The sequence below is a fragment of the Rhinatrema bivittatum genome, chromosome 13 (assembly GCF_901001135.1).
Source record: "Rhinatrema bivittatum chromosome 13, aRhiBiv1.1, whole genome shotgun sequence".
Taxonomy (NCBI): domain Eukaryota; kingdom Metazoa; phylum Chordata; class Amphibia; order Gymnophiona; family Rhinatrematidae; genus Rhinatrema; species Rhinatrema bivittatum.
Window position 1 is genome coordinate 66,692,861 of NC_042627.1, and position 18,446 is coordinate 66,711,306.

The following is an 18,446-nucleotide window of genomic DNA, read 5'->3' on the forward strand; positions in this document are numbered from 1 at the left end:
TTATGGCTCTTAACAGAAGGCACCAGGACGGAGGGTAACCTGCATGGAGCAACAATTATGGCTCTTAACAGAAGGCACCAGGACGGAGGGTAACCTGCATGGAGCAACAATTATGGCTCTTAACAGAAGGCACCAGGACGGAGGGTAACCTGCACAGAGCAGCAGCTAATGCTTTTAACAGAAGGCATGGGGGGTAACCTGCATGGAGCAACAAATATGGCTCTTATCAGAAGGCACTGGGGTGGAGGGTAACCTGCACAGAGTGGCAGCTATTTCCCTTAACAGAAGGCATGGGGTAGGGGGAGTAACCTGCTCAAAGTGGCAGTTATTACCCTAAAAAAAAAAAAAAATTGCTGGGCAGACTGGATGGACCGTTAGGTCTTTTTCTATCGTCATTTATTACGTTCCTATGTAAATACTAGTACACCTATCTGAATTAAAAGTACATTTACAATGAACCACTTTTAAAAGCTATCAGAATGTGCCATTGCTATGGGTATCCACAGCCACTATGCAGTTCTATCATTAGGCAGGGTGAGGCAGTTGCCACAACCGGCAGATTTTCTGTCTTGCTGGCAAGAAGAAGATAACCTGCAGGGTGATGTGGTTTGGCCAGTTTCCAACACCCCTCACCAACAGGAAGATGACCTGTGCTGTGGTGAGGGTGAAAGAAAGGTAGGGGGAGTGATTGGAAAAAGGAGGATGTGAGAGGAAAAAGGGTGAAATAGAGAGGGAGCAAGATTGAATTGGGGTGGTATGAGTAGGAGAGAGTGACCCACACACACCTCCCACTCCCCACAAGGGGAAGATAATGGGGAAGGATGGTAGGCAGGTGCCAGGGTTGCCTGGAGGCTGGTAGGAGTTCCAGCGTTTTTAGAAATGTTATTGTCACACCTCTGGGAACCGTGATCCCTGCCTCCTCCTTCTCCAGCATTTCAAAACAAAATTCCAAGGGAGGCTCCTAGGAATAAAGAAGCTGAGAGAATATTCAAAAGGGGGCGTACTAAAGGGGTTTGTCTGGGAAAACGCGTAGTTCACACGCAAAAGGAGCGCTTGATCCCGGCCTTGCCCAGAAGAGTAGCGGTGTAGCGAGGGCGCCTCTAGAGGAGAACGTGGGTATCACACGCGCTCGGAGACGTGGGAATGCTGCGAGCTGCGACTGCACCATTTCCTTTCTCCTGGAATGTACCATCAGCCAGCAAGCGGAGGGTCCAAACTATTATATTAGTGCAAGAAAAAGGCCCTTCAAAATGGAAAAAAATTCTGTTTCTTTCAGAGCTCTACAATAAATCTTACTTAGTAATGTAAAACAAGTGAGTTTCCAAATACTCAGGCGCCATTCTTTGGAAACAAGCAAAGCAGAGTTTTCGTTGTCCCCCCTCCCCCTCACCATCTCCCTTGCCGAGCGCGTTCCAGCTTCTCTCCCGGGCCCGGCACTGCATTTGTGCTCGGTTTAGGTCGCGCTTCCTTCCTCGATTTGCGCGATGAGTCGCATCTATCACGACAGCGCTCTGCAGAACAAGCCCGTTCACAGTGAAAGCGTGCCTGGCGCCTGGGAGCCGTCCGTCTATCAGCGGTAGGAGGTCCCTGGCCTTGCGTTGCAGGGCAGGATCTGGTCCCCTGGGGCTGGGCTGGGAGCTCGGGGAGGCTGCGTTAGAAAGAAGTTTTTGTGCATCAAATGCGATCCGGTCAGCCGGACCTGCAGGTCTTTGAGCAATCAGTTTGGAGAATGGAAGCGCAGTATAGCGGGATGCAGAACATGGGAGAAGGGGAAAACATGGGCCCGTAAAATAACCTTGGGAGGAAGAGAGCCCAGTTTAATTGGGACGTGCATGAAGCTAAGCTAAGCACTCCTCCTGACAAATGTGATCTGTTGCAGCAGGTCAGAAACAATAATGTTGACAGATGAGGATCACAGGTCCTCCTCCAGCCTGCCTACTGCGCCCAGTCTGTGATCTCCCTCCCTCCCCCCCCCATTGAGAAACCACCTCTGAGATTAGCATTTCAGTCACAGACACCCAAGATGTTTATCCTTCCTTCCTCCTCCTCCCTAATGGATCTATTGCCTAGAACTTAAATTTGAGCCTTTTAAATTTCTGAGAATATCTCCCCTTTTTACATTAGCATATTTTTAAAAATTGCATATTCTTTTTATTTCACGTTGAGGCCATTTCGGGACTTGGCATGCTCAAAGACTGACAGCATCCTGGGCAGTGGCGAATTATAGCCGTGGCTGCCCTTAAGCATGTGCACAGCTGATGATGTACAGCAGGGTCGCCCACAGGCACTTATTCTGCCTAAATGTGCTCTTGACTGGGATTAAGGCAGAGGGATGAGGAAATTGCACATGAAGGTTGTTGCATCCAATCACCTGGTAGCAGGTAGTAGTTGTCACAGGGCAGTGGCTAGTTGATCTCTTTCTCTCTCTCTCTTTTTTTTTTTTTTAACTGTTTCCTCTTACGAAATAAATGAAGTTGGGAGAGAAAGGCAACTGATGGCCTAGTGGGATGCTGATTGTGGTGGGTTTGTAGTGGTAGCTGGTGGCCTAGTGGGACCATGTTCCATTTTATGCACTTGATGTTGGTGGGGCAATGACTGGTTCTGAAGTTAAGCTCTTGCTGTAAAAGTTGCTTAAGAAGCAATGAAGCTGTTTTGGAGGCAGACAAGACAGGGAAGTACTATTATGAAGAACAAGATTACAGAACATATATAAGCATAGTTTAAGGGACAAAGTCAACATGGATTTAGCCAAGGGAAGTCTTGCCCCATCAATCTGCTACATTTCTTTGAAGGCATGAATAAACATGGGGATAAAGGTGAGCCAGTTGATCTGGTGAATCTGGATTTTCAAAAAGCGTTCGACAAAGTCCCTCATGAGAGACTCTTGAGGAAATGAAAAAGTCATGGGATAGGAAGCAGTGTTCTGTTGTAGATTGAGAAATGATTAAAAGATAGAAAACAGAGAGTAGAGCTAAATGGTCAATTCTCTCATTGGAGAAAGGTGAATAGTGGAGTGCCCCAGATCTGTATTGGGACCGCTGCTTTTGAATATATTTATAAATGATCTGGAAAGGGGTATGATGAGTGAGGTGATCAAATTTGCTGACGAATCAAAATTATTCAAAGTTGTTAAATCACAAAAGGATTGTGAGAAATTAATTGCAAGAGGACCTTGCAAGACTGGGAGGCTGGGCATCCAAATAGCAGATGACATTTAATCTGGACAAATGCGAAGTGATGCGTGAAGGGAAGAGCAACCCAAACTATAGCTACACAATGCAAGGTTCCACATTATAAGTCGCCACCCAGGAAAGGAATCTAGGTGTCATAGTGGATATTATGTTGAAATCCTCTGCTCAATGTGCAGCAGCAGCAGCCAAGAAAGCAAATAGAATTTATTTATTTATTTATTTATAACTTTTATATACCGAGGTTCAATTAACAAGATTAATTATCACTTCGGTTTACATTACAACTAGCGAAATTAACAGAGACAGAGTCTTGTTTTACAAAGAACAGGGTAGAAATAACTTGGATAACCTGGGCGAAAACAATGAACAGGGAAGAAATAATCTGGAATAACATATTCTGGGATACATAAAGTGGATGAAGCAAAAATAGAGAATTGGGTCTGCATAACATGGGTGAAAAACAGGGAAAATTGAGTAGGGGAGGACTATGAGGGCCTAACGTTGGTTAGAATGCTAGAAATTATTAGGAAAGGAATGGAGAATAAAACCGAGACTATCATAATGCCTTTGTATCGCTCCATGGTGCAACCTCATCTTGAGTATTGTGTGCAATTCTGGTCACCACATCTCAAAAAAGATATTGCAGAATTAGAAAAGGTACAGGCGACCAAAATCATAAAGGGGATGGAACAATTCCCCTATAAGGAAAGGCTAAAGAGGCTTGGGCTCTTCAGTTTTGAGAAGAGACAGCTGAGGGGAAATAAGATGGAGGTTTATAAAATTATGAGTGGCGTGGAATGGGTAAATGTGAATTGGTTGTTTACTCTTTCAAAAAGTACAAAGATTAGGGGACATTCAATGAAGTAAGATTAGGGGACATTCAATGAAGTTATTAGGTGATACATTTAAGACATATAGGAGAAAATATTTTTTTTTCTCAATGCATAATTTCCTAGTGTGTAGCCAGATGGACTCAGAATAATTAAACTCTGGAATTCATTGCTGGAGGATGTGGTGAAAACTGCTAGTGTAGCTGGGTTTAAAACAGGTTTGATCAAGTCCCTGAAGGAAAAGTCCATAAACCATTATTAAGGTGGAGTTGCAGAAATCCACTTCTTATCCCTGGGATAAGCAGCAGGGTCTCTATCTATCCTTTAGGATCCCACTAGGTACTTGTGACCTGGATTGGCCAATGTTAGAAACAGGATACTGGACTTGATGGACCTTTGCTCTGACCCAGTATGGCAAGTCTTATGTTCTTATTTGGTCTGCGTAAGGGAGAGGATATAGGAGAGCATGTGAAAAAGGTGCTGGAGGCTGTGCACAATGGTCTTTTGATAACAGCTGCACAGAACAGAGCATTGGAGTGGAGGATTGAGAAACCAAGCAAATAAATGGCGGTGAACACATTCTGCCGAACCTTCTTCCCATCCTGACTATAAATGAAATTGACTGCTAGCGCAGTCTCTGCACATGTTGGCTGGTGCTTACCCTTATAAAGATTGTGCTGTTGATTTCATTTCTGGCAGCTAGGATGCTCGTTCATGGCGTATCAGACCGTGTCGGATATAATGGATAGATATGCTCTTACTTGGACGGCGACATTTTCCAGCTTGTTGTTGCAGTTTTGAAATGGTCTGGGGAAGGCGTGGCCCCGGGACAGTAGTTCCCAAACCTGTCCTGGAGGATCGCCAGCCAGTCAGGTTTCAGGATATCCACAATTAATATGCATGAGATACATTTGCATGCACTGCCTCCATAGCATGCAGATTTAATCTTATGTATATTCATTGTGGAAAACTTGACTGGGCTGGGGATCCTCCAGGAAAAGTTTGGGGACTTCTGGCCTAGTGGTTAGAGCAATGGATTGTGATACCAGGGTTGAAATCCATATTCTCTCTCATTGACACTCCTTGAGCAAGTCATTTTTTTATTCCATTATCTCAGGTACCAACTTAGACTGTAAGCTCTTGTATCTGAAAAAATGTTGTAAACCACCTTGCACTAAAATTGGAAAGGAAGTCTAGAAATGCAAAATAATATTTTATCAGCATGTGAGGATGTTATTTATTTATTTTTAAAAATGTATATCCCGCAGTTTCCAGCAATTCTGAGTTCAGTGCGGAGTAGAGCTTACCTTTACAATTCACATAAACATAATATAAAACAGTACATAAAAATTATTAAAACAGATGGAATACATCAACATAAATAATAAAACCGACTTGTCACTGAAACGCCTCCTTAGAATAGTTTTTAACTGTTTTCTAAAAACTAGTGCTTCCTCTTGGATCCTGGGCTGAACTGGCAAGTAATTCTAATGAACTGGAACAGCATAAGAAAATGCCCTGACGTTTGTAATTTTGGAGTGGGGGCACTTGCAGTTGACCACAGCCAATTGATCGTAATGTGTGGGTAAGGCTCTTACCATTGAATCAAACCTTTGAGAAAATAAGATGAGTCGGATCGTAATCATTTTTTGCGCTGAACCTAATACAGAAAACTTTGCCCGGTGTTTAACAGGTAACCAGTGAAGTCTTTGCAGTACTGGCGCGATGTGATCAGATTTACGTAGGCCTGTCAGCACACTTGCAGCTGCATGCTGAACGAGTTGGAGGACTCTCAACAATGTATCTGGCAGGCCTACGTTTTCCTAGCGTGTAGTAGATGGACTCAGGACCAATGGGTATAGTGTGCTCCTGATAGCAGCTGGAGACGGAGTCAGATTTCAGTCTGACGTCAGCCCTACCTATACCCGTGCAGGAAGTGCAGCTCTTCAGTATTTCTCCGTCTCCTTAGCAGTTTGGGACTATACACACGCTTGCACAGCGTTAGAAAATCCAAACTAAAGAAGAAAATTCCAAAATACAGAAGAAATAATCTTACCTCTACAGACGAGCCCCGCTCTCCTGCGGTGATACCTAAGGGTCCCTCCCCCAGTCGAGAATCCCTGAGGTGATCTCCGAGATCCCTCAGAGGTAGGCCTTGGTCCGGTAGCCGGTTCCCGGCGTAGACTTAGCCCCCAGGAACGAGGGTGGCTGAGAGGCAGCGGGTGCAATACAGAGCGCGGCGGTGAAGGTAATTTTCCCTTTTCCCCCCTCCCCCCGCAGCTAGAGACCGTCCGGCACCAGACCAGGAAATGCCGAGACAAGGTGAGTTAGAAAACCTTCTTAAGTCTCTTGTCTCCGAGGCTCGGATAACTGTGCAGATCGTCAACCGGCTTCTGTCCCATCGGGTTGATCAGCCCCGTCCGGGCTAGACCCCGATCTGGCTCGAGGGTCCTCCCACGTGGTGACCCTCCGTGGGGGGGGGGTCACCATCTTGCGTGGTCGCCGGCGCCATTCCCCCCCCCCTTGATCGCCGTACTGTCCGTATAACTGAGCCGTGCGCACAGCAGCTAGCCGGGCACATAACATGCTTGTGCGCACAGCCAGTACAGGAATCCGGATCCACCGATAGTACCCCGGACCTCTCTATCTCCAGCTCAGCCCTTTCTCAGACGGGGCCCTGGGGGAACGCCGCTGGGTTCGATATAGACCCAGGAACCTTTTCCTGGGTGGAATTCTTTAAAGGTCTACAAACCTTTGTCCAGATGCAACCGGCACCACCGGTGACACAGCCACAGCCTCCACCAGAGGACCCTAACCTCCTAGGTCCCTCTCGGCCTCCCAGAGACATACCTCCCCCAGCCAAAAGTCTCACCTTAGGAGACACAGACACCTCGGAGGAAGATCAAGACTCCCTGGAGAAAGAGGAAATCCCTCCAGGAATGGAACCTCACCAACCATGAGGCGCTTCTTCTCCAAAGATGAGCTACCAGACCTCGTGTCTCTCAGCTTGAAGGAGCTGGCCATCCCAGGCACAAGCGTCACTGCAGAACCAAAGACGAGCCCTCTTCTAGTAGGGCTCCGTCAGGCCTCCCGCCATTTCCCATTGCTGCAAGCCGTACAACAACTGATCGACCTGGAATGGAATGCTCCGGAGGCCAGTTTCAAAGGAGGACGGGCCCTAGAAGCCATTTACCCACTGGAACCCTCAGACAAAGAACTCCAGTTGTTTCCCAAAGTGGACGCCATGGTCTGCGCTATCACAAAGCGCACTACCATTCCAGTCGAGGGAGGAGCGGGACTCAAGGATGCCCAGGACAGACGTCAGGAATCCATCCTTAAACAGTCATTTGACGCAGCAGCCATGTCACTGCAGATCGCTGCCTGCTGTGCCGTGGTGACACGCGCCTGCTTGTCACTTGCCAGGAACATCACCATGCCCATTGAAACACTAGAACCAGCAATATCCTTCCTCATGGATGCGATCTTCGACCTGGTGCGCACCTCAGCCAGGAGGCAGTGCATGCAAATGTATCTCATGCATATTAATTGTGGATATCCTGAAACCTGACTGGCTGGCAATCCTCCAGGACAGGTTTGGGAACCACTGCCCCAGGGCCATGCCTTTCCCAGACCATTTCAAAACTGCAACAACAAGCTGGAAAATGTCTCAGCCATTGTGGCAGCAAGAAGGCAACTTTGGCTCTGCAGCTGGTCAGCCGACGCGACTTCCAAGACGAAACTCACGAGAATGCCCTTTAAAGAAACCCTCCTGTTCAGAAGCGAACTGGAGAAGTTAGCCGACAAATGGGGCGAATCCCCAGTACCTCGGTTACCGGAGGACAAGAATAAAAGAAGCCAATGCCCCTCTCCCCAAACATCTAAGGGCAGAGGATCACAGCGTTTCAGACCCTACAAAAATGCATACCAAGCACCTCGCCCCGCAGGCAGGGGCCAGTCCTTTCAGAACAAACACAACAAGAGGGGAGCCGGCCCAGGCCCCAGCCGCATCCACAATGAGAATCAGCTGACCCATTCACAGGAAGAAGCCATAGGGGGCAGGCTTGCCCTGTTCTACCAAAGATGAGTTGAGATGACATCGGACAAGTGGGTCTTAACCATCATTCGAGAGGGATACTATCTGGACTTCCACAGTATTCCTCCAGCAAATCTGTGAAATTCCCCTGCCATTCCTCCTCCAAGAGGACGGCAGTGGAAACCACACTGAACAAATTGCTCACCTTAAAGGTCATAACTCCGGTGCCCACGCACCAACAAAATACTGGGCACTATTCCATCTATTTTATCATCCCCAAGAAAGAGGAACATACTGACCCATCCTGGATCTCAAGTCTGTCAACCGCTACCTGAGGGTACCACACTTCCGCATGGAAACCCTACACTCGGTCATAAGGGCGGTACAGTCGGGAGAATTTCTGACCTCCCTGGATCTGTCAGAAGCCTATCTACACATTCCGGTCCATCACGATCATCAGCGCTTCTTACGCTTCATGATCCTGGACCATCACTACCAATTCCGGGCACTACCCTTCAGCCTAGCTACAGCCCCTCGGACATTCACCAAAATCATGGTGGTAGTGTTGGCGACACTGAGGAAAGAAGGAATCCTTGACGATTGGCTGGACGATTGGCTGATCAGGACAAAATCTCCAGAGGAAAGTCATCAGGCGACCTCCAGAGTCAAGAATCTACTGGAGAACCTCAGGTGGGTCGTCAACACAACCAAGAGCTGCCTGCAGCCCTCCCAATCTCTAGAATACCTGGGTGTCTGGTTCGACACCAAACAAGACAAGGTCATTCTTCCCCCTACAAGGAGAAGAAAACTGATGAACCAATTGCGAAAACTGCTGAGAGGTTCTTGCCCCAAGGTATGGGATTACCTCCAAGTCCTCAGCCTCATGACATCAACCCTGGAAGTCGTCCCATGGGCAAGAGCTCACATGCGACCTCTACAACGTTCCCTATTGTCACGTTGGAACCCGATGTCCCAGGACTACTCCGATCACCTCCAGCTACCAGAGGAGGTGTGGATCCAGCTCCAATGATGGCCACAAGAAGACCATCTGAGCAAGGGAGTAAGGCTATCCCCACCGACCTGGATCTTGCTCACCATGGATGCGAGCCTACAAGGGTGGGGAGCCTACTGCTAGGAGCTGACGGCCCAGGGGCAATGGGACAAGGAGGAGTGTGGATGGAACATCAACCGACTAGAAGCACAGGCAAACTAGCCTGCCTACAATTCAGTCACAGGCTCCGGGGCGAATCTGTCGGAGTCATGTCAGACAACGCCACAACAGTTGCCTACATCAACCGCCAGGGAGGAACCAGAAGCCAACAAGTGTCCCTGGAAATAGACCTCCTAATGGCATGGGCAGAAGCAAACCTACAAGGGATCTCAGCCGCCCACATCGTGGGAAAAAACGTCACTGTGGATTACCTCAGCAGAGAGAGTCTAGACCCAGGGGAATGGAGGCTGTCTATCACAGCCTTCCAGCTGATAGTAAACCGCTGGGGAACACCAGCCATGGATCTTCTGGCAACCCGGTCCAATGCCAAAGTTCTTCAGCCGCAGACGAGAACCACAATCCCAGAGGATCGACGCCCTCGTCCACACCTGGCCACAGGAAGACCTGCTGTACGCCTTTCCTCCATGGCCATTACTAGGCGGCATCATCCACAAGATAGAACACCGCAGGGGGCTAGTACTTCTAGTGGCCCCGGACTGGCCAAGAAGGCCGTGGTACGCAGACATGCGAAGACTGCTGGCAGAGAACCCCCTGCGTCGACCTCCACACAGGGACCTGCTCCAGCAAGGACCGATCCTCCACGAAGACCCAACTCGATTCTCTCTTATGGTCTGGCCCTTGAGAGGACTCGCCTGAAGAAGAGCGGATACTCGGGGGCAGTGATTGATACTTTGCTCCGAGCACGCAAGTTTTCCACGTCTCTGACCTACATACGAATATGGAAAATATTTGAAGCCTGGTGTGAAGTCCGCAACATCCGACAGTCAAAATCCCCTCGATCCTGGAATTTCTGCAGGACGGCTTACAGAAGGGGTTGTCTCTCAACTCCATCAAGGTTCAGGTGGCTGCGTTGGCCTGCTTCAGGACCAGAGTGGATGGCATAAGTCTATCTTCCCATCCAGACATCTCCTGCTTCCTGAGAGGGGTCAAGCAAATCCAACAACCACTAAAGTGGCCGGTACCCTATGGAACCTCAGTCAAGTACTAGACTTCCTAGCGGAAGCCTCTTTCACACCTACCCGCGGTCTGTCCCTCCGACTTCTGACATTGAAGACTGCATTCCTAGTGGTAATATGTTCAGCCTATCGCTTCTCCGAACTTCAAGCACTATCCTGTCTGGAACCTTTCCTCAGATTCACATCAGGAGCCATACAGCTACGCACTGTCCCCTCCTTCCTTCCAAAGGTGGTTTCGCATTTCCACCTAAACCAAACCATCTCGCTGCCATCTCTAGAGAACATAAGGACTCGGAAGACTCTCGCCGTCTTCGCCACCTTAACGTCGGCAGACTCCTAGTCCGATACCTGGAAAGATCGGAATCCGTACGAAAGACGGACCACCTATTCGTACTTCACAGCAGGGGAAGCGGCCTCGCGGGCAACCATAGCCCGCTGGATCAAAGAAGTAATCAAGGCGGCCTACATAGAGGCAGGCAAGCCTCCACCTCTACAAGTCAAGGCCCATTCCACAAGTGCCCAGGCAATGTCCTGGGCAGAAACCAAGATGCTGTCACCTGCTGAGATTTGTCGGGCGGCGACGTGGTCCTCCATCCACACCGTCTCGAGGTTCTACCGCCTGGATGTTCAGGCCAGGGAGGCTACAGCATTCGCAAGGGCAGTACTAAGTGGGCATTGGGCAGCATTCCCACCCGGTTCAGGAGTAGCTTTTATACATCACATTGGTCCTGAGTCCATCTGCTACACGCTAGGAAATGGAGAAATTACTTACCTGATAATTTATTTTCGTTAGTGTAGACAGATGGACTCAGCATCCCGCCCACGGCTGCCCCAAAATTCTTAAACCACGAGAGCAAGACAAGCACGGGTAAGCCGGACTTTACCCAGAGTTAAGACATCGATATTCACCACATGTCGGCGTTTCTCGGTTGAGTGCACTGGCGGTCTCCAGCTAGAATTCACGTCAACCAGTTCAAGTTAATCAAGTTGACCAAGTTAATCAAGTTATTCAAACACACATATATCCACAATTGCCTTTCAAGGAGAATACTGAAGAGCAGAGCTTCCTGCACGGGTATATGTAGTGCTGATGTCAGATTGAAATCTGACTTTGTCTCCAACTGCTATCAGGAGCACACTATACCCATTGGTCTTGAGTCCATCTGTCTACATTAAGGAAATCGAAATTATCAGGTAAGTAATTTCTCCAATAACCCACTACAATAATCTAAATGTGATAAAACTAAACTCGGAGGGAGGCAAAATATGCTTCAGCAGCCGCAGCAACTTGTGCAGTCCCAAGTCCAAAACTAAACCCAAAGCGCGAGTGTCTGATTTAAATGTCGGGGATTGTCCTTCGGCATCTATTGAAAGAGGTTTGAATTCCGAATTGTTCTTCCCAAGCTAGAGCAGTCGAGTTTTCCGGATAGTCAAAGTAAGTCCATTACTGACCCAGCCGGTCCTTCGTACGTAAAAGACTTCTCTGAAACTCCTGAACAGAGAATTGCCCCGAATTGGAACAAGAGAAAAAGTCCTGCACATCCTCTGCAGATGTAAAATAAACAAACTCCAAACGTTTTATTAATAAACCCAGTGGCGCTAGGGATACATGAAAAAGAGCTGAGGCATCCCCGAAGCTAAGTTTTTTTTTTTTTTTGCAGGAGGAACACTGACCCCCCTCCCAGTTGCCCTGGAAAAGGCACCAGATTTTTAACACTAACCTCGGTAGATGACTGAGGAGGAGGCTGCCAGGTGGAAATCTCAATCTCCTTGGCAGCTGCCTGTGTATGTTAAAAGCGTTGATGTCTGACCTTTTTTTTTTAATCCTTTCCGCAGTGGGTACGGTGTCATTCTGGAGGGTCAGCTGGTTGAGTTTTCTCGTCATGCCATCTCTGATGTTAACGGTAGAAAGGTGAGGAACAATCCCTTATCTGGCTATTTCAGGGCTCCGCTAGAGAGGGTGCAGTGTGTGTGTCTGTGTGTGTCAGCCAGTGACCATAATGCACTCTTATGTGTGCTAGGTTCGGTCTTGCTGCTGCTTCCTGTGATTAATACAGACGTCTCTCTCTCTCTCTCGCCTTTCCTCATTCTTGGAAGTATTTTGCTTTCTCTGCTATGTGTAGCTTATTGTTCCAACTCTGCTGCTGCTTCCGCATTTAGCCTCTGATCCCTAATGATTAATAAACCCATCCTCATGTATGTGTCTGCAAGTATTGGTCTCTGATAAAGGGAGAGTTCTTTGGAAGTCTGAGAAGTACAAGTACACTTATTGTAAACCAGGAGTAAAGATGCAAAGTTAGAGGGCTTCTGTTTGGTTTTTGGTTAGACGTTGCCAGGTCAGCACACACATCATTTCCTACCTGCTTCTCTCAACTGTGCCAGTGAAACGCTGTGCCCAGCAGCAGGATGATCTGGGCTTTTCCCCAGATTGGCTGGGCGGGATGCCGTTTACTTTCTGTACAGATAGGTGAGGCTCTTGAATGTATTTTTACGAAAAAGGCAGGCCCTAAATAATTTATCACAGTTCAATCCATGTCTCCTCTGCCTGCAGAGCTGCATTGCTGGTGGCAATAAGGTTGAATTGCTTCTTACATTCTGTTTCTGTGTTCTTTGTGCTGCCCCTTTCAGGAGCGCTGGTACGTTCTGTACTTAAAACCCAACAGGATCCACCGCCGGAAGTTTGACCCCAAAGGAAATGAGATAGAACCAAATTTCAGCGAGACCAGGAAGGTGAACACAGGCTTCCTCATGTCCTCCTTCAGTAGGTATTGACGGCACTTTCTGCTCTTAGAATGGATCTGTTGCTTTCGTTAACTCGCCGCCCCCCCCCCCCCCCAATACTCTTTCACTTCCATCGTCCAGCTTTCCTCTTCCGCTCCCATCCCGTCCGTCTTCTCCTTTGCTGGTCTCGCCACTTCTTCCGACTTCCTATCTCTAGCATGTCCCCAGTTCCCTTCCCCCCTCCTCCGTGGCACCACTCACCTTGTCTCCCGTCGGATTCCTCTTGGTCCCTTCCCTTAAAGATCCCCCCCAAGAGCAGAGTTGCTCGAGTGAGGCGTTTGCGGTTTCTTGTATTTACTTGTTGCGCCTTCACTTTTCGTTGCAGAGGTTGAAGCCAAAGGTGAGACGGACAGACTGTCGCTGGAGGAGCTGAAGTGCTTGGTGGATAAACCCGAGCTGCTGAAAGTAACGGGGGAGCGCGCCCCGGCTGAGACGGTGGCCTTCTGGTTGTCGGAGGCAGAGGTGGAGAAGACTGACCTGGAGATGGGGGAGGAACTTCGTCTCAAGACCCAAGGAGACGGCCCTTTCATAGGTGCCAAGCCCAGTTTTGCCTTGGCTGTAGTTTTTGTAGTCCTAGAAGAATTTGGGGGACAGCATGTTCAGTTTGCTCTCAGTTTTGTGCTTTTCTGTTTTGTGCCTGTAGGACAGATGTTTTTCAAACTCTTTAAGAATAGTGCCGGCAACAAAAGATATCAAGCCATCTGTTGTGGTTTTTGAAAATAGCTTTTCCTTTCTAAATTATATTTTCTAAATATAAAAGGTGATAAAATAACAGCATCAGAAACCGAGATCTGATTGTAAGGACTTCCAGTCCTATTTAGACTAGCAATATAAACTTGCAGGCCTTTTTATCTATGTGACAAATTCCTGAGCCATCCAATATCTTTACTGCTATTATTTGTTTTTGGGGGTGGGGGTTGGGGGCCAGGAAGTTTCCTCCTGCCCTTGTGAGCTTCCAGTTGGGATCTGGTACTATGAGCCTTCATTTTCCTCTATTGCCTCCCAGCTCACCTAAGCCCCTCCTCCCAGGCATTGTAAGCCCTAAATCTGCCCACTAGATGTCGCCCTCGTCAAGACTCGTTTCCTCCTCAGGGGGCTGCTAGCGCTGCCTCTGCCGCGTCCTCAGCCCTGGTTTGGCCCGGGGAGCAGAAAATCGGACCCGAGAATCAAAGCAGAGTCCCAAGGCAGCGTTACAGCTCTACAACCGGGCCAGCTCGGTTAGCAGAGTCCAGATAGCCTGTGAAACCATCTTCAGGGCACTTGCTCATGGCCTTAGTGGAGAGCCACCACTCCGAAATTTGCCAGATAAGCTTAGAGAAAAGGCCAGCGCGCTAACAAGAATAAATAGTGGTGATTTATTAAATTTATATTATACTCATGGTGACCAACATTTCATTTCTAGAGTTGAAACATTCCAACTATGTAACATTGGTCCTGTGAGAGCTAAAAGGTTTAATGAATCTGCATCAATATATTTACAGTGCCTGGGCTCAGTTGACTTTAATAATGATTTTCAGTTTAGGAAGCATGATCCTTCCTAGGATTAATGTTTCCCAATCTGTATTCTTTCTTCTTTGCATTTTGAGGTTTAGAATACACATTTAGAGAGGTAAGATAAGATTATGAAAATATTAACTTGGGCTTGTATCCTCACGTCTTGTATCTTTTTTTTTTTTTTTTTCCTATTATTCAAATTAATACTTGCATTTATATTCAGCCTCTCTGGCCAAACTAAATGCTGGGGCAGTGACCAAGTGCAACTTTGCTGGCGATGCCCAGGCCGGGGCTTCCTGGACAGACAGTATCATGGCTATAAAATCCCAAGGAGGGGTGGAAACCGAGCCCAGAGGACAAGGTGACGGGGCAGAAGATGATGAATGGGTAAGATAAACTTAAGGAACCGCCGGTATTTACTTCCTTCTCAATTATTGGATAGATTTTAATTTTTGGAGCCTAATTTAGGAAGGAAGAAAGTGATAGCCTGAAACAGAACAGTATAGAAATCGCATTCAGCAGGGCATAGGTCACCAGCACGACACGTATGCCCACAAGAAAACTCAAATTCACATACTCCAAATAGTAACCTGATATTTTTAATTTCATTCATAACCACCATAACGTAGTGGTGCCAGCTCCGGTTCTTTTATAACAGTGTTTGGGCAACAAGTGGAAGTGTCTATTCCACTGCATCCTTCTCCGTTTTAAAGGGATGCATGTAGAGTTTGCAGTGGTGGAGTATCTGCATGCATTAGAGCAGTTTTTGGTAATTTCTGGTTTTGAATATGAGATCTGAGCTCCAGTCATGCAGTGATCCTTGTATTTGCCTTTTTGGTGACCTGGCCGAATAGTGCGAAGGTCTGGGCCCAGACGGGGAGGGGAGGCTGGACTGCTGTATGGTTCTGATGTGCTGCACGGAGAGTGGCACTTCCTCCTTCATCAGACTACATAGGTGTGAACGTAAACGGTGGGGGATCAGGGAAATGCCTGGGCACTAAGAGCACTAGCCACCCTAGCACTGAGGTATGGCATTGGTTTCTCCGTGAGCTCACATACTGTGGCTCAACCTCTTTGCATACAAATGCCTTCATTCGGAAAGCATGTTGCTTTCTGGGCTGCCTGTTGCTCCAGGCATTGCCCGAGTAAAAATAAATAATAAGCTGGCTTCAGTGGTTTAGACTGGCCGTTAACTGGAATGGCTGGAGAATAATGCATAAACTGAGTGCTGGAGACGTTCAGGTGAACTGTCAGATCTTGAAAAAGGGGAATGGCTGGCATGTGTTTACAACCAATGTGCAGCAGCAAAGATATGCAGATGGAAGCAATAGAGTTGGTGGATCGTTCTGAAGAAATACTTTAAAAGGGGAACCCAATTTCAGCCATTGCAGTATGACATGCCAAAATGCTATAGCTCCTTCAGTCTTATGCCAAAAATAAAGAAAGAGCAGAGAAAGATGCACACAGACATAGAGGCATTCTCTCCCTAGCAACACTGCCCTGGGAGAATAGGAGCTTTATAGATCCTGGATGGGAGACTACAAGCAAATCTAGGTGCAGTGGGCTGTAAGCCTCTAGTATTCTGACAAGAAAAGGTCAGGGAGACTTTACTTACCAAACCCTTAACACCCAGAAATGGGTAGAAAGAAGATGGGACAAATAGAAAATTATTGAACATAGGATCTTGTTTTGATTTTCTCTTTATAGCAAGTTTGACAGTGTCTCTTTTTAATTAGACAGAACGTACTTCGGTAGTACTTAAGTGATAAAATCAGATTCAGTGACATTATTATGAATTAACTGACCTCAGGTGCAGATACTAAGTTCTGATATATACTATGTATCTAATAGTCTGCATTATCCAATAAAACTTGTTTTCAGAGGAGTACAAAGTTATAAAAACATTCGATGTTTTTGTTACATACATTTTAGCAAAACAAGTTTGAGGAACATACTGTTAAATAGTGTAGATCTGTTTTATTACTTTCCATTTAAACTAACATGTATGGATATATCTAAAGTACATTTCAAATGACAATTACAACCATAAATACTGGTTCAAACCATTTATCTCCCCTACCCCCTCTCCTTCCCACCAATCCATCCCATCGCTCCCAATCCTCCGAACATACTGTAATTATCTTTTTTTCTAAAGTGATCCCGGTTGCTGCTTGAGGAGTGAGGGTTTTTTTTTTCACACTCTCTTGCTGTGTTAAGCATTTCCTTGCATTGTTACCCTATATAAAGTCCAATGAGGGCACTTGCCAACAATGTTGACCTGCCCTTGTAGGTTAATGGTCCTCGCTGTTTAATAATGCCCTATATAAAATCTTATTTAAATTATGATGCACTATTTTCTCCTCTCCTTTTGTTTTCACAGGAGAACTGAGGTGGTGGGGGCATGTACTCGGAAGAAGCTAGCTAGGGTCTGGCAAACTTGTTCTATTCACTTGGTGACTTGGCAGTGCTGTGATGTAGGTGGCACAGTAAGAATGGGTTTTCCTGCTCAAGCATCTCCTGAGGACGAACAGAGGACAAAGTTTTGAAAGATTCGTCAAATTCAACCCCCATTGTCTGTGAATCCTTTGATCTCTCCGCAGCAACCTGCAAAGTTTTGACTTGTTTTCCACTCGTTCTCTGCAGCATTCATGGTATTTTCTGCTTCTGTCAAACCTATTTTGCCTTTACTCTGTCAAATCATATTTTTCCCCTCTTGTCACCGTAATTAATTCACGGTGATTTAAAAGTTAACCCAACATTTAAAATTCTTTTCCGTGCTACCAAAACTTTAGTTTCGTCTTATGCCGGAAAAAGCATAACAGTGCTGAATTTCTGCAGGAAGAAGGAAAGGCTGTTGTACTAAAGAGAGAGAGAGATATAAGGCGCTCCTGTTGCAGCTGACCAGAAAAACATTTAGAATTTAGCTCTCGAATTGTGCTACCAATCCAGCCCAAAGCTTTGGAGTAAAGAAATTCAGAGCCCAGAGTAGGCCCGCTTGTATTTGGGAATCAAGTCACAAATTATGAGTGTCACTTTAGGCTGTAGTTATGTCTTGTAAAACACCCCGGCCCTCGTTTTCCTAAGTGGATACAATGTGCAGGTGAATTTCCATCTTAAGCTCCCAGTCCAGAAACATTCCCGCAGGATGCTCATGGCTCAGAGTCAGAAAGAACCAAAGCCGAGGCCCTACTACTTAGATGCAACACTTCCCCAGTAAAATGGAGTGTGCACACCGCTATAAAAGATTGCTCATATTTTGGCAACCATAGCTTTCATATGCCTATAGGTTTTGTCAGAAATAAAAATGATTTATTTTATTATTTCAGTTGAATAGATGCTTTATTCATGTGTTTCAGGTATGCAAACTGAATTACAGGAGAAATATGTTAACTTTGCTCAGTGAACATTTACATGTTTTAAAATTCATAGTCTTTTAGCTAATTTTGATGTAAAACGTAACAATAAAAAAAACTTTCTCAGATTTCCCATTATGTAGAATACAGTCTGGGAGAGAGTTCTGTTTACTCTAACATATTGTCAGCTAAAATGAATGACGTCTTCAAGGGTGAATAGTGCACTTTGTACTGCACAGCTGCTGTAACTGCAAGATTTTCACTTTGAATAAAAATGGTACCAGGAGAAAATAATGTGTTTTAAGGAAAATTATAGTTTAGTAAGAATCACTACAAAAGAGCCAGTTTTGTCCTTGTAATCACTACTAGGGCAGTTGGTATAAAGCCATGAGAGAAATGACTCCGGTGCTGGTGTTAGAGCTGTTCTGGGTTGGGCACCTTGAATTCTGGGCTGAACCCAGTTTGCACCAGCTCAGTTGGCTACTTGCATGTGGTTGAGGCACCCTGGGGCCTGGGCATATCTGCATTGCTGAGTCCAGCCTGCTCATGGATTCATGTACCCAGTGTGGGTCATACA

At 46.6% G+C, this 18,446-nt stretch overlaps 1 protein-coding gene across 1 annotated transcript; it reads left to right on the forward strand.

Annotated features, from left to right (window-relative positions):
* The first annotated feature begins 1,371 nt into the window (after positions 1–1,371).
* ARPIN (actin related protein 2/3 complex inhibitor) lies at positions 1,372–18,163 on the forward strand. Its single transcript, XM_029574366.1, has 6 exons — positions 1,372–1,576; positions 12,078–12,153; positions 12,870–13,002; positions 13,348–13,554; positions 14,740–14,903; positions 16,897–18,163. The coding sequence occupies exons 1-6, from the start codon at positions 1,485–1,487 to the stop codon at positions 16,903–16,905; spliced, it is 681 nt and encodes a 226-aa protein (XP_029430226.1). The 5' UTR covers positions 1,372–1,484; the 3' UTR covers positions 16,906–18,163.
* The last annotated feature ends 283 nt before the right edge of the window (positions 18,164–18,446 follow it).